At 39.8% G+C, this 24342-nt stretch overlaps 3 protein-coding genes and 1 long non-coding RNA gene across 7 annotated transcripts in view; 2 read left to right on the forward strand and 2 right to left on the reverse strand.

Annotated features, from left to right (window-relative positions):
• The first annotated feature begins 685 nt into the window (after positions 1 to 685).
• On the forward strand, positions 686 to 7820 carry LOC103509544 (cilia- and flagella-associated protein 298). Of its 4 annotated transcripts, none has more exons than XM_026823848.1 (3): positions 686 to 915; positions 6724 to 7000; positions 7581 to 7820. In XM_026823848.1, the coding sequence occupies exons 2-3, from the start codon at positions 6763 to 6765 to the stop codon at positions 7787 to 7789; spliced, it is 447 nt and encodes a 148-aa protein (XP_026679649.1). In that variant the 5' UTR covers positions 686 to 915; positions 6724 to 6762; the 3' UTR covers positions 7790 to 7820. The 4 variants fall into 4 exon arrangements, with proteins under 4 accessions (XP_026679649.1, XP_026679647.1, XP_026679650.1 ...); XM_026823846.1 differs by lacking the exon at positions 686 to 915 and adding an exon at positions 5848 to 6094; XM_026823849.1 differs by lacking the exon at positions 686 to 915 and adding an exon at positions 5988 to 6098.
• On the forward strand, positions 3120 to 19015 carry LOC113467594 (cilia- and flagella-associated protein 298-B-like). Its single transcript, XM_026823850.1, has 3 exons — positions 3120 to 3316; positions 4083 to 4337; positions 18916 to 19015. Exons 1-2 carry the CDS (start codon positions 3142 to 3144, stop codon positions 4328 to 4330), a joined length of 423 nt encoding a protein of 140 aa, XP_026679651.1. The 5' UTR covers positions 3120 to 3141; the 3' UTR covers positions 4331 to 4337; positions 18916 to 19015.
• The window catches only part of LOC103509545 (xaa-Pro aminopeptidase ApepP), a 20219-nt gene continuing 892 nt past the window's right edge, over positions 5016 to 24342 (reverse strand). The window contains exons 2-15 of the mRNA XM_026823838.1: positions 20500 to 20563; positions 19997 to 20176; positions 19043 to 19271; positions 17784 to 17822; positions 15320 to 15479; positions 14667 to 14698; positions 14011 to 14067; positions 11001 to 11075; positions 10189 to 10450; positions 9669 to 9789; positions 9049 to 9195; positions 8240 to 8453; positions 7670 to 7785; positions 5016 to 5280 (exon numbers count right to left, since the gene is read on the reverse strand). Of these exons, the coding sequence (XP_026679639.1) occupies positions 5065 to 5280; positions 7670 to 7785; positions 8240 to 8453; positions 9049 to 9195; positions 9669 to 9789; positions 10189 to 10450; positions 11001 to 11075; positions 14011 to 14067; positions 14667 to 14698; positions 15320 to 15479; positions 17784 to 17822; positions 19043 to 19271; positions 19997 to 20176; positions 20500 to 20563 (1912 nt within the window). The 3' untranslated portion in view covers positions 5016 to 5064. The remainder of the gene's footprint in view (positions 5281 to 7669; positions 7786 to 8239; positions 8454 to 9048; positions 9196 to 9668; positions 9790 to 10188; positions 10451 to 11000; positions 11076 to 14010; positions 14068 to 14666; positions 14699 to 15319; positions 15480 to 17783; positions 17823 to 19042; positions 19272 to 19996; positions 20177 to 20499; positions 20564 to 24342) is intronic.
• Positions 21887 to 22833, reverse strand: LOC103509538. Its single transcript, XR_541377.3, has 3 exons — positions 22812 to 22833; positions 22285 to 22350; positions 21887 to 21915 (listed from the first exon to the last, which is right to left on the reverse strand). It is a non-coding gene; the product is annotated as an uncharacterized LOC103509538 (long non-coding RNA).

Below are 24342 nucleotides of genomic sequence, written 5' to 3' on the forward strand. Positions count from 1 at the left end.
GAGAACTTTAGCAACAAGTCGTTTCGAAATTTCGTAACTTGAAAAGCATCTTTTGGAAGAAAAAAAAATGCAAAAAATTGGAAGACAACTCTCATTACGTACGGGGAGCGCGGCGGCCCGCCCGGGCCGGATTTTCTCTCAGGTACCTATTTACCTAGAGGAAATCAAAAACGAACAAAAAATGCAAGTAAGATAATAAGGTATTGAGAATTTATAATTCGTGACTTTTTATTTGTTTCGAAATTTCGTAACTTGAAAAGCATCTTTTGGAAGAAAAAAAATGCAAAAAATTGGAAGACAACTCTCATTACGTACGGAGCGCGGCGGCCCACCCGGGCCGGATTTTCTCTCAGGGCCCTATTTACCTAGAGGAAATCAAAAACGAACAAAAAATGCAAGTAAGATAATAAGGTATTGAGAATTTATAATTCGTGACTTTTTATTTGTATAGGTATTTAACTGAGAGTGATCAAATAAAATTTCAATTTTTCACCTAGATAACAACTAATAATCTACAAGTTGTGCAGTGTAAAAAATATTGGTCTAGTACCTACCTTATTTTAATCTTTAATGTAGTTACCTAATGTAACTAATAAAATCTACAAGTTGTGCAGTGTAAAAAATATTGGTCTAGTACCTACCTTATTTTAATCTTTAATGTAGTTACCTAATGACCAGAAACTCTAACAACTAATAATCTACAAGTTGTGCAGTGTAAAAAATATTGGTCTAGTACCTACCTTATTTTAATCTTTAATGTAGTTACCTAATGACCAGAAACTCTTGGATAAGCAATCTGATTTAAATCAATCAGATTGCTTATCCAAACCTTCTTTTTATCTTGCTGGGATAGCACTGGAAAGTCCCTTTATCCCCGCAGATCCAACCAAGTTCTTGGATTTTCATAGTTTATGGGTAGATATATAAAACAAATATTTTGGTCTCTATTTAGGCTTTAGATTTACAATACAAGTCTATTTTGAATCTCATTATTCCAAAAATACTTTTTTTGAGGAAAAACCCTACATTCCTACATAATTAACCTACTTACGCGTCAAATGCGTACATTTTAATAAGAATGCATATTCATGTTGAATATTTACCTATTTAGACACGCATTTTAGTATGCCCTTATGATTGAATATTGGGTACCTCATTAATCATTAATCATGAGTAGAGTACACAAATGAGTCATTGAATGCACTTCTAATAACAGTGTGAATGGAATCTTTTTTACTTTCTTTATAAAGAACATTGTTTTACAGTCTACGCCTACAGGGTACTTAAATGCATTCAGCATAATTTATAAACGAACTAATTTTGGCGTAAAAACAACAGAAAACAAAATACGGTACCTATTTAACTAAAAGTAAAAAACTATAACGGTATTTTGATGTCTACGTTATTTAAATTTAAATTCATATTCTTTTATGAATTGTGACGAGGCGTAAATTAATAGGTACTTTTTTTAAAAAAAATCTAGGTGCTTTAACATTTTTATGTCCTTCGCACTGAGTCCGGTTCAGGGATTAAATTTTGGTGTAGACGTCTATATGTTGTAATTTAGATATAGAAAGAGGGAGTCGGGAGTCTACACCCTCCTCATCTTGTAGAGAGAAAGGGGTGGGGAGGGAGGACCGGGCTGGTGCGAGTGTTGGGCACTCTAAGATGTGGATGACAGTCACCCTTTCTCCAAATTGACATATAGGAGGCGGTTCTTTTTTGAATAGGTGGCTATGGGTGATGAGGGCATGGCCTATTCTCATGCGGTACTTAATTTGAAGGTATAATTTAATAGAATGTAATGAAAATGGGGCGTTCTTAAATGTAGTTAGGTATTTGTTACTCAAATAAAATAACATAAAATGGTAAAATAAAATAAAAATAGCTGAAGAAGAAGAGAAAATGGATTTCATAAGGTTAATATTCGATGCTAGACTATTCCCGAAACAACTGAGAGGAAACTAAGCTCAAGCATATAGGATTTTCAGATTTTCACCAATGAAATTTTCCCGGGGTTGAGAACGTTTTTAGCTTTCTACGGAATAGGTGCTTCGATGGAAAAAAGTGGTGAAACAAGTTTAATAACTTAACATATACATAAATAAATAATGAAAGACATAAATTAAAAATCATACAAAAATTCAAATAATAACGGACAACTTAAAACTAAGTAATTGAAAAAAATATACATAAATAAAATTATAGGTATTATACAAAAGAGCTTCTTACGTAATTCATCTATGCTTGTCCGCCCGTAAGGACTAGCGCTTGCTAGTTCTCGTAACTTCGAGGTTTTCTGGGCATACAATAATGGGATTGTGTCTCTTCTCGCCCATCTGATGAGAGGCATACCTACTACGGGAGCGGCATGTTACGACACAGACCACACGAGTGCGAAATAAAAATGGCGGTCAAACACTTTTTTTAGGCTAATTGCTATGGAGATGCACAGACGGAAAATAACATGTTGCCTTAAGTACCTATTATAAATGATGCATTCCCCTATAAAATTAGACAATTAGATCGCTAGTATAAATAGTTACCTGATCTTCTACAAATGCCATGGCATCACAGTGAGGAAAAACCCTACATTCCTACATAATTAACCTACTTACGCGTCAAATGCGTACATTTTAATAAGAATGCATATTCATGTTAATCCAAGTTTAAACTCAGATTGTTCTCGCGGCCATTAAGGAGTAAACTACCGAGGCAAAAACCTTAATCCATAATAGATATAATATCTCTAGTAGCGCGGTCAAACTTTCTTGACTTGGCGGGGCGGAGCGCTCCTTAATATTAACTCTGAACTTACCAAAGTTGTGATAGCTTTGCTGACGCCAGCTGAGTAAGCTATCTGAGAAGGCAGCCATATTCGATTCCAGTAGAGGCCAATATTTCTCAAATCGTTCCTATTCATTAGGTAGTGTTACACGGTTTAGTTCTTTTACCCCAAACACTTAGATCTACAATTAATGAATTCATTACTCAAAATTTCAAATACACAATAGGACACGAAATATTTACGTAATTTTTTTTTTTTTACAACATGTATTTTACCAATACCAACAAAAAACGAAAAGAAGAAGAAAAAAATATTCCTTCTTTTCAGCGTTGAGTCTTCTACGTGGCTGTATCATGATAGTATACCCAATGAATTTACCAACCCATGATCCTATCCGCCTGGAATTCGAAAACCGGGAAGACCTAACAGGAACGCAGGCTAGTAAAGAAGTCATAGAGCCCAGTATGGGTGCCCTGTGGTTTGCTGGGAAAGCTATGCATCGAGACAAATTTGTGAGAGATTTTTTGGGTGAGTAACCAAGTAACTATTCATCTACGCCACCTCTGAAGCGTAAAAGTGTGTGCTTTCAGTCTTCCGAATGAGATTCTTGGGCCAAGAAAGATAAAAACTTAACTAACCAATCTCAGTGGTGTAGTGGTTACCGCAGTGGACTTCTGATCTGAAGATAGCGAAGTTATTCGGGAAACGACATTTGTGAAAAGTATTCATGCCTAACAGAATTAAAATGCCTTCTTTAAAACACGGACAATCGGTAAATAGTTAGTTTTTTTTTTTTGCTTTAATGGTCTGTGGTTTGCTGGGAAAGCTATGCATCGAGACAAATTTGTGAGAGATTATTTGGGTGAGTAACTCAGTCAGCTTAACTCTATACACAAAGAGTCCAATCCGCTTAGGTGTGGGGGCGAGCAACCCTAGAGGATGAGTTAAGCTACTACGAATCTAGTCTGGCTGGGGACATTAAACAGGGAGTAGGCCAGCTTAGTCTGGCTGAGGGATTTTTACAGGGAGAATACCAGCCTGAAATTTCCCTTGCTAAAGAAATAGCAAAGGTTGAGTCCGAAGGGCATCCACTTGTAAAATTCGTAGCCAAAACCAAATGTCAGCTCAAAGCAATCACCCTAGTTAGGGCTGATTGAGGAGAGGCTGACGAAAAACGCCGACCCTGTCTGTACACGGGAAAAGGCAAAGAAGAAGAATGGAATATACCTTGTTTATCCTGCTCGGATAGGACTGAAAGTTCAATAAATGAAAAAAAAAATCCTTCTTTCTTTAGGTAAGAACGAAAAGTGTAAAGCTATCGTCAAGATATCGAAAATCGGATCCGGGGCTCCATCTCGCGAACCCGTCATGAACGAAGAGGAAAAGAAACAGCTCATGTTGCACTATTATCGGAAACAGGAAGAAATGAAACTCCTGGAGAGTGACACAGATGAGGCGTTTCGTAATTCGGACTGGGCAGACAATACGAGTCTAAGGAAGAATCTACTCGGACTGAACCGAATCTCGTGGAAACCGCGCTAAATGTTTGGTACAGATACGATTGAAATTAAACATTTCTGCCCGAGGCGATCTTTATCCTAAAAAGATAAAGTTCGTTCTCGGAACGGGACGGCTGGCTTTCTCCTATTCTGTCTTCCTTCTTTTCGTTTTCAGGACAATAAGAACCCAGTCATCCGATTAGGCTGCCGGCACCCTAGTTTTTTTCTCACTGTACCAAGTCATTATGATCAAATGTTTTACTTACCTCACACATAAGGGACTAGTACACGAGTCAATATGCAGATACATCCGCACTGCATTGGACAACTTCTTCTCATCCGTCCCATATTCAGATGGGGTCAGCGTTTGTCGTTGGCCTCTCAATCAGCTTTGGAGTGATTGCTTTGAGGCCAACTGGTTTTGGCTGAACAAAATTTTCTGAGTGGGATGCCCTTTGCACTCAACCTTCGCTCTTGATATAGCTTGAGGAAGTCTTCTCCCTGTTTATAGTCCCCTAGCTGGGCGCTGATCTACTCTCTGTTTATAGTCCCTCAGCCAGACTTACATCACTAAGGTTGATATTTGAGAAAAATAGTCTTACAAAAAGGAAATTCTCTCATAACATCTTATACCTACCCATCAAGGCCTTTCCTATTTTTAATGTGATTTATATGTTTCAGTAATTTTAGGTCTAGATGTGTTCTTTCCATAGAACAAGAAATGGTAATTCGGCTCAAACGTTGACACTGGGCATACAATAATGGGATGTTTTTGGCTCAAACGTACACAAGGAGGGAACACAGAATGGCTATCAGCATGAGAAATCGCTGAGGTGTGACCCCAAGGCCCTGATTCCTCCAGGAATCCACTGGAATGTCGTAAGTAACAAGTCGCTTCTCTAGCCAATAGAAGCCGGACATTTTCTTCTGCCTCTTCAACTCATTGCCCACGGTGTCCGCTATTCGTTGATTATACGCGTTGAGGTATCGGATCTGAAAAATTAACAAATGAGAAAGTATATAAGAGAAATAAAAGTATAAAGTATAAGAAATAAAAGAGAGAGAATAGGTAAATAATGGGACGAGAAGAAATCTACATTAGAAGAAAGAAGATCTGTGAAAGAATTATTTGCCATAGACTTGAGCTATGTCCTCCTCAGTCGACACAAACATTTTCCCCCCAAGAGGTTTGACAGAGGGAACTATAACTGCCAAGGTCTTACAGTCCCGAAAGCGAAGAGAAAATGAAGACAGGATAGGAGAAAGGCAGCCGTTCTGAGAACGAACCTTGTACGTTCAGGAAATCCGCCCGGCGGGGAATCGGACCCGCGGCCTAGCGCTTACAAGGTAGACGCACTACCAACCAAGCTAACTAGGCTGGCTGCCCAATGGGAACAAAAGATATGCCGATTTTGAAATCTACCCGGTATCATTCGGTTACCCCAGCTGTTCTGAGAACGAACCTTATACGTTCAGGAAATCCGCCCCGGCGGGGAATCGAACCCGCGGCCTAGCGCTTACAAGGTAGACACACTACCAACCAAGCTAACTAGGCTGGCTGCCCAATGGGAACAAAAGATATGCCGATTTTGAAATCTACCCGGTATCATTCGGTTACCATGGCAACGAAATTGTTTACATTATGACCATGGTTACGAATAAACAATGTCTGCTCCGTACTTCAAATCACTCCATTTCACCTCGAGTTGTTTTTGTGTGGAAAAACACTGCAGTATCAACATATTTCTGTTTCTTTCGTTTATCAGTTATTTATTTTATCGAGGAACTTCTAATTTGTTGGTTTTCAGTAAGTAGGTGCCAGCCTAGTTAGCTTGATTGGTAGGGCGTCTGCCTTGTAAGCGCTAGGTCATGGGTTCGATTCCCGCCCGGGACGGATTTTATCCTGAACGGATAAGGTTCGCTCTCGGAACGCCTGGCTTTCTCCTATCCTGTCTTCCTTCTCTCTTCGCCTTCGGGACGATAATACATTAGCAGTTACAGTTCCCTCTGTCAAACCACTTAAAAAAAAAAAAAAAAAAAAAAAAAAAAAAAAAAAAAAATATCGAGGAATTTCTAATTTGTTGGTTTTCAGTAAGTAGGTGCCAGCCTAGTTAGCTTGGTTGGTAGGGCGTCTGCCTTGTAAGCGCTAGGTCGTGGGTTCGATTCCCGCCCGGGACGGATTTTATCCTGAACGGATAAGGTTCGCTCTGGGAACGCCTGGCTTTCTCCTATCCTGTCTTCCTTCTCTCTTCGCTTTCGGGACGATAATACATAAGCAATTACAGTTCCCTCTGTCAAACCTCTTCAAAAAAAAAAAAAAAAAATCAACTTCGGCCTATTAACCTGATAAATCCCTTATTTGAACAGTTTTTCGGTTACTTAAAGGATTTTTCAGGTTAATAGAACGAAGTTGATTTTTTCCCCTTTCTCCCTTAGGTTATTTACTATCCCCTTCACACTTTCTGCCCCTCCACTATGGTGATTCTTCACGTTAAACACGGAGACGCTAGTCAATTCTTATACGAAACCTCTACATCCACCTCCATCCAGCAGCTGCTGGAGGAGATCCTCAACATTTATAACGGGAGGCTCAAAGTGTACCGAGTGATGGCGGAAATGGAAGAGCTGGCGAAACATGGAACCTTCCTACCTCCGGATATGTTGGGACTGACTGACGAGCAAGTTGAAGAGCTCAAGTTGAGAGATGATCAAGGTAAAATAGAATATACTTGGACATAATTATGTGCAATAGAATAGAATGGCATAAATAAACATTATGGTTTGCGAAAGAAAAAGTTATGGCAAGCAAGCTTTTCAACAACCTTAATACCCTAGTGGGTATCACACTATAGTTCATCCAGATGAATGTGACAGCAATGAGTCATCAACCCATTCATAATTTGATTTTGCTTTTCTATAAAAAGGTAACTTTTTCAGGGGAACGCTGCAAACCATCTGGTTACATTGAAAACAAAGACCCCATTGGGCTTGCACACCGCGCCGGAAGTCTCGGATTCGATTTTTTGCGGAATCGAAGTTTTTTCGGCTCAGTATTTGAGTTCGGGGCGAACTCAGCCTCGTGAGGACAATTGAGTGGCTACTTTAATCTAGTAGCGACCAGTAGCCTCATTACCAAAGTAAAAAGATTATTGGAATATGGAAATTGATTGCGCTTAGTAATGCTGTGATCTGTGATAAACACAAAAATTGTGAGAAAGCTCTGCTTTACCACAAAGCATTCATGATTTGATTAAATTTGATTTTGCTTTTCTATAAAAAGGTAACTTTTTCAGGGGAACGCTGCAAACCATCTGGTTACATTGAAAACAAAGACCCCATTGGTCGTCGCAACGGGTATCAACCTCCAATCAAAATGCAAGACCTGATCAAAACAACCATTGAGGAAGTGAAAAATAAGATTAGCAAAACTCTGGTGGAACGGAACCAATGTCTTACAGAGGCAGTGGTGCAGGAAGGTAAGGGATTCGGGTTCGATCCCTAGTGAAGAATAAATTACTTTACACTATTTAAATCTGAGCGCATGTGAGCCAGGCCAAGTTCCAGTAGGTACATATATTCATTAAGTAGTGTTACACGGTTTAGTTCTTTTACCCCAAACACTTAGATCTACAATTAATGAATTCATTACTCAAAATTTCAAATACACAATAGATATTAAGATAAAAGTCAATACCGATCTCGAACCTATACCTTCTTGCTGACCAGGTGAGCTCATCTGGCACAAGCATTTGCTTTTACGGATGGGTATACCATTTTTTATGTAAATTTTATGTTACCTAGGTATATCATAAATTATTAAATGTCATTACTACATACCTACAGACATGGCCATATTTAGAGGGGGCTGAAGCTCTGAAAATTTTGAGCATCCATCCCTCGACAGACGGCCCCAATCCTGGATACGGCCCTGCATACATTTACTTATACTTACCCATATAATGTCCTCCAGAGTCAACAAGCAGAGGAGCGTCTCCTCTCACCACAACATTGGTGGCATTGGACGGTGTATAATGGGGCAAAGCAGCGTGCTCTCCATACGCTACGATAGATTCGAAACTGATGCCCCGACTTATAGTGTTCTCAGTGCGATGCGAATCGAGAATGTGAGCTACGCTCGTCTCTGTAATGTCCTCACCTCGGAAGTACTGCGAGGAGAACAGCAAACATAAAATAATCATCACTAGTAGGTACTGGATTGGAAAATACCCTGCATTAACACGGTTAGCCCCGTGGTAACAAGAATGTGAGCTACGCTAGTCTCTGTAATGTCCTCACCTCGGAAGTACTGTGAGGAGAACAGCAAACATAAAATAATCATCACTAGTAGGTACTGGATTGGAAAATACCCTGCATTAACACGGTTAGCCCCGTGGTAACGCGCTAGCTTGCCATGCAGAAGGTCCCGGGTTCGATTCCCACCATCGACAAAAAATTCTACTCGTTTTTCGATTGCAAATATTTCAACGGGTTTCTTTCTGGTGTTTTCGTGTTGATCCAGCACCTAAATGGGATGTATTGTGTCTCTTCTCGCCCATCTGATGAGAGGCATACCTACTACGGGAGCGGCATGTTACGACACAGACCACACGAGTACGAAATAAAAATGGCTGTCAAACACTTTTTTTAGGCTAATTGCTATGGAGATGCACAGACGGAAAATAACATGTTGCCTTAAGTACCTATTAAATGATGCATTCCCCTATAAAATTAGACAATTAGATCGCTAGTATAAATAGTTACCTGATCTTCTACAAATGCCATGGCATCACAGAATATGACCGCATCTCTAATATGTGCTTCGTGCATGCCTTTGATTTCTACATCATTCTTCTGGGCTTTCATCTCGATAATAGGGGATGGGGCTGCATAGCGCTTGTCTGGACTGAACTGAAATCACATTGAGAAGAGGGACATTTTAGACCTGTTGGAGCAAGTGTCTTGTGTTCGGGAAAACAATGTGAGTTTAAAAACTACTGGGGGGGGGGGAAACAAACAAACATTGGGTAACAGGAACTTTTTAGCCCTATTGGCTATTGGAGCGGAATATTTTTTTTTTTTTTCCAATCAAGTGTCTTTTGTGATCGGGAAAACAATGATAGTTTTAAAACTACTCAAGGAATGTTGAAAAAAAAAAAAAAAAAAATTTAGCCATTCAAATTGTTTTTACCCGTCCTTTTTTTTTTTAATTTATTTATTTAACTTAATCCAAGTTTAAACTCAGATTGTTCTCGCGGCCATTAAGGAGTAAACTACCGAGGCAAAAACCTTAATCCATAATAGATATAATATCTCTAGTAGCGCGGTCAAACTTTCTTGACTTGGCGGGGCGGAGCGCTCCTTAATATTAACTCTGAACTTACCAAAGTTGTGATAGCTTTGCTGACGCCAGCTGAGTAAGCTATCTGAGAAGGCAGCCATATTCGATTCCAGTAGAGGCCAATATTTCTCAAATCGTTCCACACTTTCTCGTATTCTTTGACTCTGAAATTGAAATAAAGGAACTCCATTAAATTTCGCAACACATGTGACAGATTTAATGAGAAGTAGAATAAAATGCTTATACTTACCTATACGTGCCAGAATGAGACGAAAAAGTCCCGTATTCTCGCAGTCTAAAGAGAGTAGAAGCCAGCCTAGTTAGCTTGGTTGGTAGCACGTCTGCCTTGTAAGCGCTAGGTAGCGAGTTCGATTTCTGCCCGAGGCGATCTTTATCCTAAAAAGATAAAGTTCGTTCTCGGAACGGGACGGCTGGCTTTCTCCTATTCTGTCTTCCTTCTTTTCGTTTTCAGGACAATAAGAACCCAGTCATCCGATTAGGCTGCCGGCACCCTAGTTTTTTTCTCAGTGTACCAAGTCATTATGATCAAATGTTTTACTTACCTCACACATAAGGGACTAGTACACGAGTCAATATGCAGATACATCCGCACTGCATTGGACAACTTCTTCTCATCCGTGTACAAATACACCTGACTTTCAGTAATGGCCAGGTACGCTCGTAGGAACGGGGAATGGGGTAGGTCCCAGGCCCGAATGTTCAGGAGCCAGGCAATCTCATCCAGCGCGGTCACAATGAGGGCATCACAATCCACAGACCGCAGAATACGACGCACGCGCTCGAATTTATTCTGATAGGATTCGCCTGGAAAAGAGAGGTACAGAATAAATAAAAAAGGCACTAAAATTAAATTTAAAAAAATAGAATCATAACTGAGTTCTTTAAGAATCGTGGACTGAAACTAGATAAAAGCGCATTTTACGTAAAGGATTCTACACGGGAAAAGGAACCTGGAGTTATAGGTTCATATTTATTACAGACTCACAAGAAAAATACAAATACACGTATTCTCAATAATTATCGTCGTGGCGCTGGATGAACAATGTACTTTGGGCACCTCATTTCCAAGATCCGAAAAAACTTCCACTCCGTCGAACATTGAACCTAGGACTTTGTGCGAGAAAACCTAACAGTGCAATCCCTACATCTACGTACAACTAAACTCACATGAAAGGTATTTTTGGCAAATCAACATCTTGAGAAATACACACTTCATTCTTTACAGAGTGAAGCGGACAGGATAGCGTATAGAGATTTTTGCTCTCAGTTCCATGCCGTTTCAAGTCGTCACTTCCCTCTACCTGCTCTATGCTCTATTCTCTACTTATCTCTGTTTGATTGAAGCCTTACTCACCAGCTATCTCGTTCTGAATGATAAAAGCATCATGCGTGGAATACAGAGGTCGATTCTTGATCCATATCTGATCAACTTATACATTCCGCTCTAGTCAGCCTCGTAACCTTAGAAGATAGCGCGTCTGCTCGGAATGCCTGGTTTTCTCCTATCCTGTCCTTCTTCTCTCTTTCATTTCAGGACCATAAGGCTAAAAACCGAATGGAGGGGAGAGCATAGCTCATAGAGCTTTTTTTCTCTCAGCTCTATGCGGTTTGACTTCGCCAAACATAGTCGACCGGCCGTCGATCGACGAGGTAAATCTATGTTGTCCAGGCAGTGTGGACGGTTCAGTCGACATCGATCGATGGCCGGTGGCCGGTCGACTATGTGAGGACACACCTCTACAGTTACCTCTGTCATCAAACCCTAAAAAAATCTTTGACCTTCGCCCTAACCTTAACAATTTCGAGTGCACCTCCCTGTATGGGGAAAAAAAGGGACTACGCCCATTATAAGTACGACTTAACAGTAATGTATTTATTGTTTGTCGATAAGGCAGCGGTCTCTCAGCTCTATGCGGTTTGACTTCGCCAAACATAGTCGACCGGCCGTCGATCGACGAGGTAAATCTATGTTGTCCAGGCAGTGTGGACGGTTCAGTCGACATCGATCGATGGCCGGTGGCCGGTCGACTATGTGAGGACACACCTCTACAGTTACCTCTGTCATCAAACCCTAAAAAAATCTTTGACCTTCGCCCTAACCTTAACAATTTCGAGTGCACCTCCCTGTATGGGGAAAAAAAGGGACTACGCCCATTATAAGTACGACTTAACAGTAATGTATTTATTGTTTGTCGATAAGGCAGCGGGAAACTGATGGCACTAGGCGGAAATAGAGCGCTTTGTGTAGTTATAGGAAAAACGTGTAACCAGATACAGGAGATGGGATTGACTTGTGCCCTATATTTAGCGATTCCTAACGTTTATTTTAATTATTTTTTCATCCAGGGTTTCTTTTTTACATGCTAAACTTTCAAACCTGATTACTGATTACATGGAATGGAAAATGAGCTGAACAACCAACATTTCCAACAATAATCACGGTACAACTGCTAGGGTCTTTGGTGGGACATACAAAGCCTGGTGACAAATTCTGATGGGGTTGACGTTTTTGATCTACAATGTAAAAAGAAGCTCTTTTCAAATTTTCAGCAAATTTGTCAGCAACTAAAATTACAGAAAATCGGCTGTGCGTATGCACTTGAAAAGGGTGTTTATACCCCAAGAGGATTTTGAACTGTTTGAAATGCGAATATTTACCCTTAAAAAAAAAAAAAAAAAAAAAAAAAAAAAAAAAAAAAGGAAAAATATATTGTGACTGATGGCACTAGGCGGAAATAGAGCGCTTTGTGTAGTTATAGGAAAAACGTGTAACCAGATACAGGAGATGGGATTGACTTGTGCCCTATATTTAGCGATTCCTAACGTTTATTTTAATTATTTTTTCGTCCAGGGCTTCTTTTTTACATGCTAAACTTTCAAACCTGATTACTGATTACATGGAATGGAAAATGAGCTAAACAACCAACATTTCCAACAATAATCACGGTACAACTGCTAGGGTCTTTGGTGGGACATACAAAGCCTGGTGACAAATTCTGAGGGGGACTTTGTATATTGTTACTTTACTTGTAGTTTAGCTACCGCTACTACTGAGCAAAATTGGAATCAGAGATTACAATGGAATGATGTATGGCTAATTCTGTATGATCTATAATCTATTTTTTCCATTCCTTATTTGGCCAACTATGCATATCTCATAATTCAACATTTATGAAAATGGGTTAACAAAACTAATTTACTTGATTAGTTTTGGAATTATCTAGCAAAACTACGTATTATGTTGTACATCACAAGACAACTCTACAACATGTACCAATTGTACCTACATAGGTATGGTAAGCAATAAGGAATAACAAAGCAAAACGTTTCAAAATGACTACATTAGAATTGCAATAGGTATTATGTAATGTCGGTACACATTTACACCTAATTATCTATCAACATTCTAAATACATAAAAGGTGTAAGAACATAAAATCAAACTCTCAATATCCCTATTCCCAAAAATTGTTCACCCACCCTCTCTCTATGATTTGTAATAAACTACATGGCCCCTCGTAATAATTAATGTCCATTGATTTATTTATTGCTACCTACTGTGCAGATAATCATTCACTCAAATTATCATCATGTAATACGTAGGTACACACATCTATTTCCTATATCTACGGCTTCTTTGGAACGGAACCAAAACAAATTATGTTTTATGAAAAGATATTTGATTCGCACAGAAAACATTTCAAATTTTCAAACGTTTACTAATCGAACGAGAAAAATGGGGAAACGGCCGAACAAATCGTACATACTTGGGTTATGGATAATGGTGCTTATCTATTTATACTGCTCGCATAGGACTGAAAAGTCCCTTTACTCCAACAGTAAGGCTACTACTATTACTGTGGTCAAATTTTCAAACTATATTGAGGATAAAATTCCATACCTCGGCTGGGATTGAGCCCACGCCCTCCTGTTTACCAGGCGAGCGTCTTGACCACTACACCACCGAGGCAGGGGCTGTATGGATAAGCCGTATGTTAATGTTTTCCATATACCTACTGTTTTAAGTTATGTAGGTGTATTATATTCATACCCAAAAAGCCCACTCAGAGGCTTAGTTGTAAGGGCAAAAAGCCCTAAAGAATTGGGTTAAGCTTCTATCACGAATCTAATGTAGGTATAGGTGTATTGCTTTTGTGATAGAAAGTACCGACTTCTCTAAAATATGCACAATATCGTTTTTGGACATACATTTCCACTCAGTATCAAAATGAAGGGGGATATATCGCTTGAGCAATCTAGGTAGGTAGGTAGAATAGAATAGAATAGAATAGAATAGAATAGAATATACCTTGTTTATCCTGCCAGAATGAGACTGAAAAGTCCCTTTACTCCCGCAATCCATACCATCGCCATCAATCACTTCAGGAGGCTTAGCTTGACTTCCTTGCAGTAGCAGTGTCACTGAAAAAGAAAGGTCGGGAAACAGTATGAAAAAGAGATATTTTCTGCATATAAAACACAAGGAAACAAGGCATTTCAATGCAGTTGGAAAGCAGACTGCCGGAGTAAAGGACTTTTCAGTCTCATTTTGACAAAAAGAATTATTTCTGCATCAGTATGAAACGTACAAAAAAAAAATTGGACCGATTGCAATACTTTCATTACTAGTATAGCTCCGCTATACTGTAGTAATAGAAAGTAATAACGCAGTATGGAAATAGACTGCGGTAGTAAAGGGACTTTTCAGTCTCATTCTGACACAAAGAATAGACGGAATAATCTATTCCATTTTCAATACTTTGTTGCAAAAGAAGGGAAGGTATAGAGGTACTTACCAATTTTGTTTAGGATTACCTATAATAGCAATCAGACATAACTAAAGTGATAATAGAGCTCATAAATTCCCATTCACAATCACCACGTAAATATTTCGAGTCATCTCCAAACAATCCAAACGCATACAAAAATGGAAAAATGGGAAGGAGGGTGGAAAAACCGTGAATAATTAAATCTGACAATATATAATGTAAACAGAATAAAACTAGATTAAATAAACATGCGTGTCAATTTTAATATGTGTTTGTCTTTCCAACTAATGGACAGAAATAAATATTTACACTGGTTTTGAATTCTAATGCATGCAAACCCTGGAGCCCCTGAACCAACAAGGCGCGCAAGGGGTAAATGAACTTTTTTTCAATGGGTTTACCCTTTATTCAGTCTATTCGACCGTGAATAATTAAATCTGACAATAATGTAAACAGAATAAAACTAGATTAAATAAACATGCGTGTTCATTTGAATATGTGTTTGTCTTTCCAACTAATGGACAGAAATAAATATTTACACTGGTTTTGAATTCTAATGCACGCAAACCCTGGAGCCCCTGAACCAACAAGGCGCGCAAGGGGTAAATGAACTTTTTTTCAATGGGTTTACCCTTTATTCAGTCTATTCGGTGACAAGCTACCCGCCAGCTCACATTAAACTTACCCAGCCTGAGTTGGATCGTGATAAGCCAGACTGCCCCGTTGGTCACCCATTCAGATAGCAACCACGCCCAACGTTACTTCAGGAAACCATTGGGATCCAGTGCATTCAATGTGTTATACTCGTATTGCCGCTGATGGCTGCGAAATGAACTTTCGCCAGCCACATTTGGACCTATACAAGTAGGTAGAAGTGAAGTGAAAAATATGGAAAATGATGTTACCTGTGAAGATGATTGGACGTATTGACCCGATTGGTTGGCTGTGGAATGTCTTTCCTCGGAGGACACAGCTTACGATCTGTACCGATCTCTTTCAGGTCCATACCATCGCCATCAATCACTTCAGGAGGCTTAGCTTGACCTCCTTGCAGTAGCAGTGTCACTGGAAAAGAAAGGTCGGGAAACAGTATGAAAAGGAGATATTTTCTGCATATAAAACACAAGGAACCAAGGCATTTCAACGCAGTTGGAAAGCAGAAGCAGACTGCCGGAGTAAAGGGACTTTTCAGTCTCATTTTGACTTGACAAAAAGAATTTCTGCATCTGCATCAGTATGAAACGTACAAAAATAACGCAGTATGGAAATAGACTGCGGCAGTAAAGGGACTTTTCAGTCTCATTCTGACACAAAGAATAGACGGAATAATCTATTCCATTTTCATATTTTCAATACTTTGTTGCAAAAGAAGGGAAGGTATAGAGGTACTTACCAATTTTGTTTAGGATATACCTATAATAGCAATCAGACATAACTAAAGTGATAATAGAGCTCATAAATTCCCATTCACAATCACCACGTAAATATTTCGAGTCATCTCCAAACAATCCAAACGCATACAAAAATGGAAAAATGGGAAGGAGGGTGGAAAAACCGTGAATAATTAAATCTGACAATATATAATGTAAACAGAATAAAACTAGATTAAATAAACATGCGTGTCAATTTTAATATGTGTTTGTCTTTCCAACTAATGGACAGAAATAAATATTTACACTGGTTTTGAATTCTAATGCATGCAAACCCTGGAGCCCCTGAACCAACAAGGCGCGCAAGGGGTAAATGAACTTTTTTTCAATGGGTTTACCCTTTATTCAGTCTATTCGGTGACAAGCTACCCGCCAGCTCACATTAAACTCACCCAGCCTGAGTTGGACCGTGATAAGCCAGACTGCCCCGTTAGTCACCCATTCAGATAGCAACCACGCCCAACGTTACTTCAGGAAACCATTGGGATCTAGTGCATTCAATGTGTTATACTCGTATTGCCGCTGATGGCTGCGAAATGAACTTTCGCCAGCCACATTTGGACCTATACAAGTAGGTACGACTAGCTACATACTCGTACTTTTCTTTTCTAATTTTATTTGACCTCAATTGTTCATTCTTATCACGATTTTCTTAATTTTTTAATCTCATCATCATTATTTCCAATTTCTGAGCAATATGAAGAACATTGACCAGACTTTGTGCTAGTTGAGATTACGCCAAAGTACACACACCGAAGCGGAGCAAGATATATTTTTTACTCATACTTACGTACCTACGTTGTATAAAAAATACTCATATTTATTCACTTGAAAAAACAGCGTTTTCTCTTCCAAGTTGAAGGTTGTGATATTTACACAAGATCGCCCTAAACGAACAACGGAAACGAATTTAACGATTTGAACGTCGTTCGTATTCGTGATGTGTAGGTACGAAACATGTTTTATGACGAGTGTAAAAAATTACGAGCACGTTAATTTTGGAGGGATAGTAGGTACATACCTAAGAATAACAATAAATTGTGGGATACTAGAGATAAACATTAAATACAATGGACATAACGTACGTAAGTTATTACGATTTAAGTGCCTGCTTTGGTGGAGATTAGCGGATTAGTAAGGTATTTTAATGAGAATCTTTCTCTGAGATCTCCCTACAAACAAGTCCCTACTCTTCTTTGGATAGTTAATGGGATTATTCTCCTATATCACGTGATATTTGTCCAGTAAAAAGTTGGCTATTGGCTGATTCTACTGTGGGAGCACCGTACCGATCAGCCATCAATAATTTCTAAGTATAGTTGCCATGATAGATGACTGTGACTACTACCATTTTCGGTTCTTCCTGAATCGTCCTCACAGAAAGTGCTTATAATAATACGTCTAATTATGACCTATCACCTTCTGAAAGGTTTAGGGTACCGCCAAACAGTCAACAGCTAATGTATTTAGGTATATTGTCTAGGTCACCCTGACACCACCCTTGGTCCCTTACTGTTGCTCAATTTCAATATTCAGTCTCGAAATGACTCAAGACTCTCAAGAGCTCGATGACCCATCATTTTTGTGAGTCATTAGGAGAAATAAAATCATAGTCTTCCAAGACTCACAAAAATTATACAATTTACAAGAAAAACCACATCTCATCTCTCAGTGCGTAAAGATTAAACTGTCAAAGATATGAGATTTTAATTTAATCACCAAACAGAATAAGAGAGAGAAAAATTGACGCCATTTCCTTTCATCTTGTAACGATATTAATTCTTGTCCCACAAATCCCACAATATTGTGTGCTGGGAAATGATATTTCAATGGGTACATAATATTATTTTTAGGGGATTTACTAGGGCATACGCGCGAATTGATGAAATTAGCAAATAAATTCTTGTGTTGCATGTTTCCATACATTTATTTTAGAATTCTCGACGCACGCGCTCGAATTTATTCTGATAGGATTCGCCTGGAAAAGAGAGGTACAGAATAAACAAAAAAGGCATTAAAATTAAATTTAAAAAAAAAAAGAATCATAACTGAGTTATCTTTAAGAATCGTGGACTGAAACTAGATAAAAGCGCATTTTACGTAAAGGATTCTACATGGGAAAAGGAACCTGGAGTTATAGGTACGTAGTTATTATGGACTCACAAGAAAAATACAAATACACGTATTCTCAATAATTATCCTCGTGGCGCTGGATGAACAATGTACTTTGGGCACCTAATTTCCAAGATCCGAAAAAACTTCAACTCCGTCGAACATTGAACCTAGGACTTTGTGCGAGAAAACCTAACAGTGCAATCCCTACATCTACGTACAACTAAACTCACATGAAATATCATGCTCAAATAGAACTGAGGAGTTCCTTCAGCAAAGCAGTCTAACCAAAATCTCGTATTAAGTAAAATTTCTGCTGATAATTTAATTGAGTTAAATTTCATCAGTTTACAAGTTTACATGGGCTTTGCCAAGGAACAATAGGTAATTAAGTATTTATATTGATTATATACCGCGCCCACTTCACGTATATGAAAGATTGTCTATCAAGAATCAAATGACTTACCTATGGATGTAAAGTAACTCTTTTTCAGCGGCCGTTTGTCTGATCGATAATAAAGTTCAATGGGAGCTGAAATAGAAACAAAATCAATGAGTATAGAAATTCGGACTATTCAACATCTTGAGAAATACACATTTCATTCTTTTTTTTAAGAGGTTTGACAGAGGGAACTGTAACTACTATGGTCTTATCGTCCCGAAATCGAAGAGAGAAGGAAGACAGGATAGGAGAAAGCCAGCCGTTCCGAGAACGAACATAGTCTTATCGTCCCGAAATCGAAGAGAGAAGGAAGACAGGATAGGAGGAAAGCCAGCCGTTCCGAGAACGAACATTATCCCCGCCCCGGGCGGGAATCGAACCCGCGGCCTAGCGCTTACAAGGCAGACGCACTACCAACTAAGCTAACTAGGCTGGGGGCGGATTTTATCCTGATTTGATTACAAGGCAGACGCACTACCAACTAAGCTAACTAGGCTGGCCATTTCATTATTTACAGAGTGAAGCGGACATGGTAGCGTATAGAGATTTTTGCTCTCAGTTCCATACCGTTTGAAGTCGTCACTTCCCTCTACCTGCTCGATGCGCTATGCTCTCCACTTATCTCTGTTTAAAGCCTTACTCACCAGCTATCTCGTTCTGAATGATAAAAGCATCATGCGTGGAATACAGAGGTCGATTCTTGATCCATATCTGATCAATCAGATTATTCACAACTTGCACCAACAGTATGGTGGCATTGTTCAGTTCTCGCTGCAGATATTCGAACTGGCTATTGGGTATCAACTTGGGATCGACACCTACTCGCATTCCCGTACCTAGCTCATCCTTGAGCCATTCTGTGATAGTGGGAACCTGAGGATGGAAAAAATCTGGTGTGAACGTTCGTGGGTGAGAATTTCAATATATCAGGTAACTCGACACTTTTTTTAAGAGGTTTGACAGAGGGAACTGTACCTGCTAAGGTCTTATCATTGCGAAATGGAAGAGAGAAGGAAGGCAGGATAGGAGAAAGACAGAGAAAAATCTGGTGTGAACGTTCGTAGGTGAGAATTTCAATATATCAGGAAACACGACACTTTTTTAAAGAGGTTTGACAGAGGGAACTGTACCTGCTAAGGTCTTATCATTGCGAAATGGAAGAGAGAAGGAAGGCAGGATAGGAGAAAGACAGCCGTTCCGAGAACGAACATTATCCTGATAGGATCGAACCCGCGGCCTAGCGCTTACAAGGCAGACGCGCTACCAACCAAGCTAACTAGACTGGCACTAGACACTTTAATATAACATTCCAACACCCTAAAAATATCCTAATAATAGAGCTTCCGACCTAAGTCTGTGGTACCCTATCAGATTTTTTTTTTTTTTTTTTTTTTTAAAATAACCCATCAGGATAAAGGCCGCCCAGGGCGGGAATCGAACCCGCGGCCTAGCGCTTACAAGGCAGACGCGCTACCAACCAAGCTAACTAGACTGGCACTCGACACTATAACATTCCAACACCCTAAGAATATCCTAATAATAGAGCTTCCGACCTAAGTCTGTGGTACCCTATCAGATTTTTTTTTTTTACAACTTACTCCTGGATGTCCGGATTTCATCAGCAGCCAATCGCACGAGAGTTCCAGATCTGCCTGTAGTTCATCCAGCCCCGTCACCCACAGTGCTGCCTTGGTCGCAGTGACCACGGCAAATCCATAACTTCCCGAGAATCCGGAGAGAAACTTGAGCCGTTCGTCACGGGGATGAACTTCCTCACTCTGCGACAAATGAGGGGAGCATTGCAAGGGTAAGTGGGCATCAAGATTTAATACTTAAAGGTACGGTTTCCTAAAGTTCTACTAAAGAGGTTTAAAAAAGCTAGAAGGCATAAATAATAGCTAGAAACAACAGAGGTATTACTGTCCCGAAATCGAAGAAAGAAGGGGATTGAATAGGAGAAACCACCCGTTCCGAGAACGAACCTTACCTGTTGAAGATAAAGTCCGCCCCGGGCAGGAATCGAACCCACGACCTAGCCCTTACAAGGGAAGCTTCGCAGATGGAGTGGTTCCCCACTTAGTACCTATCGAAAGCCACTCACCTGATGTTCGTCAAAGGAAGGAATGATGTAGGCATCGATTGGAGGTCCTTGTAGAACAGTATACCTAGCAGATCCAACCCAAATTCTTGGATTTCCATAGTTTATGGGTAGGTATATAAAACAAATATTTTGGTCTCTATTTAGGCTTTAGATTTACAATACAAGTCTATTTTGAATCTCATTATTCCAAAAATACTTTTTTGAGGAAAAACCCTACATTCCTACATAATTAACCTACTTACGCGTCAAATGCGTACATTTTAATAAGAATGCATATTCATGTTGAATATTTACCTATTTAGACACGCATTTTAGTATGCCCTTATGATTGAATATTGGGTACCTCATTAATCATTAATCATGAGTAGAGTACACAAATGAGTCATTGAATGCACTTCTAATAACAGTGTGAATGGGGTCCGGGGCTCCATCTCGCGAACCCGTCATGAACGAAGAGGAAAAGAAACAGCTCATGTTGCACTACTATCGGAAACAGGAAGAAATGAAACTCCTGGAGAGTGACACAGATGAGGCGTTTCGTAATTCGGACTGGGCAGACAACACGAGTCTAAGGAAGAATCTACTCGGACTGAACCGAATCTCGTGGAAACCGCGCTAAATGTTTGGTACAGATACGATTGAAATTAAACCTTTCTGATCATTTATTTCCACATAATATTTAATCATATATCAGTAAAAAAAAAAAAAAAAAAAAAAAAAAGGATAAGATATGTTTAAAAAAAAAAAAAAAAAAAAACATTGTCTGTCTTTTTTGCGGGTGATCGCCCTGTGTGTGTCCAAACATATTATTATTATGTTAAGGGGGTCTCTTTTTGATCCCTTGTGTGCCGCGTCCATTTTAGTTTAGGCCTATTGTGTCCAAACATAGTTGACCGTCCGTCGATCCACGAGGTAAATCTATGTTGTCGAGGCAGTGTGGGTGGTTCAGTCGACATCGATCAATAGTCGGTCGACTATGTGTGGACACACCTTTATGACAGACCTTCGTTGACCTTTGAACAATGCCCTCTATTAATCCTGTTTTAAAATAAAAATATGTTGTTTTTGAGACGGATTCCAATAACTATCTTACTTCTTCCGGTCCAAATAGGGAAATGTCGATGAATTTCGGTTCGAATGGTACAGCGGTGACTGGTTTGAAAGCCAAATACTGCTCGTCCGTTCCCGCCGCATAGACAACTTCGAAAATGTCCTCCAATCGAATCCCAAACTCGTCCTCTTTATAATAACCAGGCTCTGGGGATAAAAGAAGAATAACTTTAGTTAGAATAGAAGAGTATATATCTGTATTGTTTTGTACAAAGCTTATGGTACCTGAGATCAATCAATGTGATTTCTCAATTATTTAGCCTTAAGATACCATGAGGAACTCGTCCTCTTTATAATAACCAGGCTCTGGGGATAAGAAGAATAACTTTAGTTAGAATAGAAGAGAATATATCTGTATTGTTTTGTACAAAGCTTATGGTACCTGAGATCAATCAATGTGATTTCTCAATTATTTAGCCTTAAGATACCATGAGAATATATCTCGTTCATCATGCCCAAACAGGACTAAGGAGTTCCGTCAGCAAAGCAGTCTAACCAAAGTCTCGTATTAAGTAAAATTTCTGCTGATAATTTAATTGAGTTAAATTGCTATCAGTTTGCAAGTTTACATGGGCTTTGCCAAGGAACAATAGGTAATTAAGTATTTGTAATGATTATATACCGCGCCCACTTCACGTATATGAAAGATTGTCTAGCAAGAATCAAATGACTTACCTATGGATGTAAAGTAACTTTTTTTCAGCGGCCGTTTGTCTGATCGATAATAAAGTTCAATGGGAGCTGAAATAGAAACAAAATCAATGAGTATAGAAATTCGGACTAAAAAGAAGATTGAAATTTAGGCAAAACTCTTTAACATTTATATTGCCCCATCACATTTAGGATCTAGCTTTAATTTAAGTTTGAACAACTGGTATTTAGTTCCTACTTGAGGCTGAATACTTCAGGCCAATACTTCGTCACATTTTAGATTAAATTCCTATAGTTGAGGGCTCATTTTTTTTTTTTTTTTTTTTTCAAGAGGTTTGATAGAGGAAACCGTAACACCCAGTATCATCGTCCCAAAATCGAAGAGAGGAGAGCAGGAAAAGAGAGAGCCAGTCGTTCCGAGAATGAACCTTATCTGTTTCGGATAAATTCCGCCCCGGGCGGGAATTGAACCCGCGGCCTAGCCCTTACAAGGCAGACGCACTACCAACCAAGCTAACTAGGCTGGCTCAACTTTCGTTAATGATACTTACACTCGTGAACGGAGGAAAAGGCCCCGTGTCCCGTACCGTGGGGATAATCCCGGCCTAGTTTCCACAGAGGGGCTCTATACTACGGGTCAATATTCCGCCAAATTTTAGCTTAAAATCCCGGAATCCCTGAAATTAGGGACTACTTACACTCGTGAACGGAGGAAAAGGCCCCAATCCCGTGTCCCGTACCGTGGGGATAATCCCGGCCTAGTTTCCACAGACGGGCTCTATACTACGGGTCAATATTCCGCCAAATTTTAGCTTAAAATCCCGGAATCCCTGAAATTAGGGACTACTTACACTCGTGAACCGAAAGAATTATTTGCCATAGACCTGAGCTATGTCCTCCTCAGTCGACACAAACATTTTCCCCCCAAGAGGTTTGACAGAGGGAACTATAACTGCCAAGGTCTTACAGTCCCTCGGCCTAGTTTCCACAGAGGGGCTCTATACTACGGGTCAATATTCCGCCAAATTTTAGCTTAAAATCCCGGAATCCCTGAAATTAGGGACTACTTACACTCGTGAACGGAGGAAAAGGCCCCAATCCCGTGACCCGTACCATGGGGATAATCCCGGCCTAGTTTCCACAGACGAGCTCTATACTACGGGTCAATATTCCGCCAAATTTTAGCTCAAAATCCCGGAGTCCCTGAAATTAGGGGCTACTTACACTCGTGAACGGAGGAAAAGGCCCCAATCCCGTGTCCCGTACCGTGGGGATAATCCCGGCCTAGTTTCCACAGAGGGGCTCTATACTACGGGTCAATATTCCGCCAAATTTTAGCTTAAAATCCCGGAATCCCTGAAATTAGGGACTACTTACACTCGTGAACGGAGGAAAAGGCCCCAATCCCGTGTCCCGTACCGTGGGGATAATCCCGGCCTAGTTTCCACAGAGGGGCTCGAGCCAGGATGTCCAGCTGGTTGCTATGCAGATGGGCAGGGAATACTGCAGTGGCCAGACGTATCATACCTAGGAGGGTACGACTGTAGGCTTCCACTTGCTCCCGGGTAGGCGAGCCTAGGTGTAGGGTGCGGGAGACGTCCGTGGTGCCATCTGGAGGGAAGAAAAGGAACTAGCTTTAACTCTGCGTTAGGACCAGGGGACCTAAAGAGGTTTATCATTATAGAGTAGGGATTTGTAAAGAGTGAGTGATTTATAAAAAAAAAAAAAAAAAAAAAAAAAAAAAAAAAAAAAAAAACAAAACCCCCCCCCCCGGGTAGGAGAGCCTAAGTGTAGGGTGCGGGAGACGTCCGTGGTGCCATCTGGAGGGAAGAAAAGGAACTAGGTTTACCTCTGCGTTAGGACCAGGGGACCAAAAGAGGTTTATCATTACAGAGTAGGGATTTGTAAAGAGTGAGTGATTTATATATATATATAAAAAAAAAACAACAACAACTCTGTTCCGTGAACTACTGGATCCAGTCAAAGAGTCAGGTCCTAAAACATGTAACTCACTCTTCAACTCCCTCTCAGTGTTAGGATTGACTGTTAAGTCTACTCAAAAGGATATTTTTTTTTTTTTTT

Source organism: Diaphorina citri, unplaced genomic scaffold (genome assembly GCF_000475195.1).
Source record: "Diaphorina citri unplaced genomic scaffold, Diaci psyllid genome assembly version 1.1 scaffold509, whole genome shotgun sequence".
NCBI classification, from domain to species: Eukaryota; Metazoa; Arthropoda; class Insecta; order Hemiptera; family Psyllidae; genus Diaphorina; species Diaphorina citri.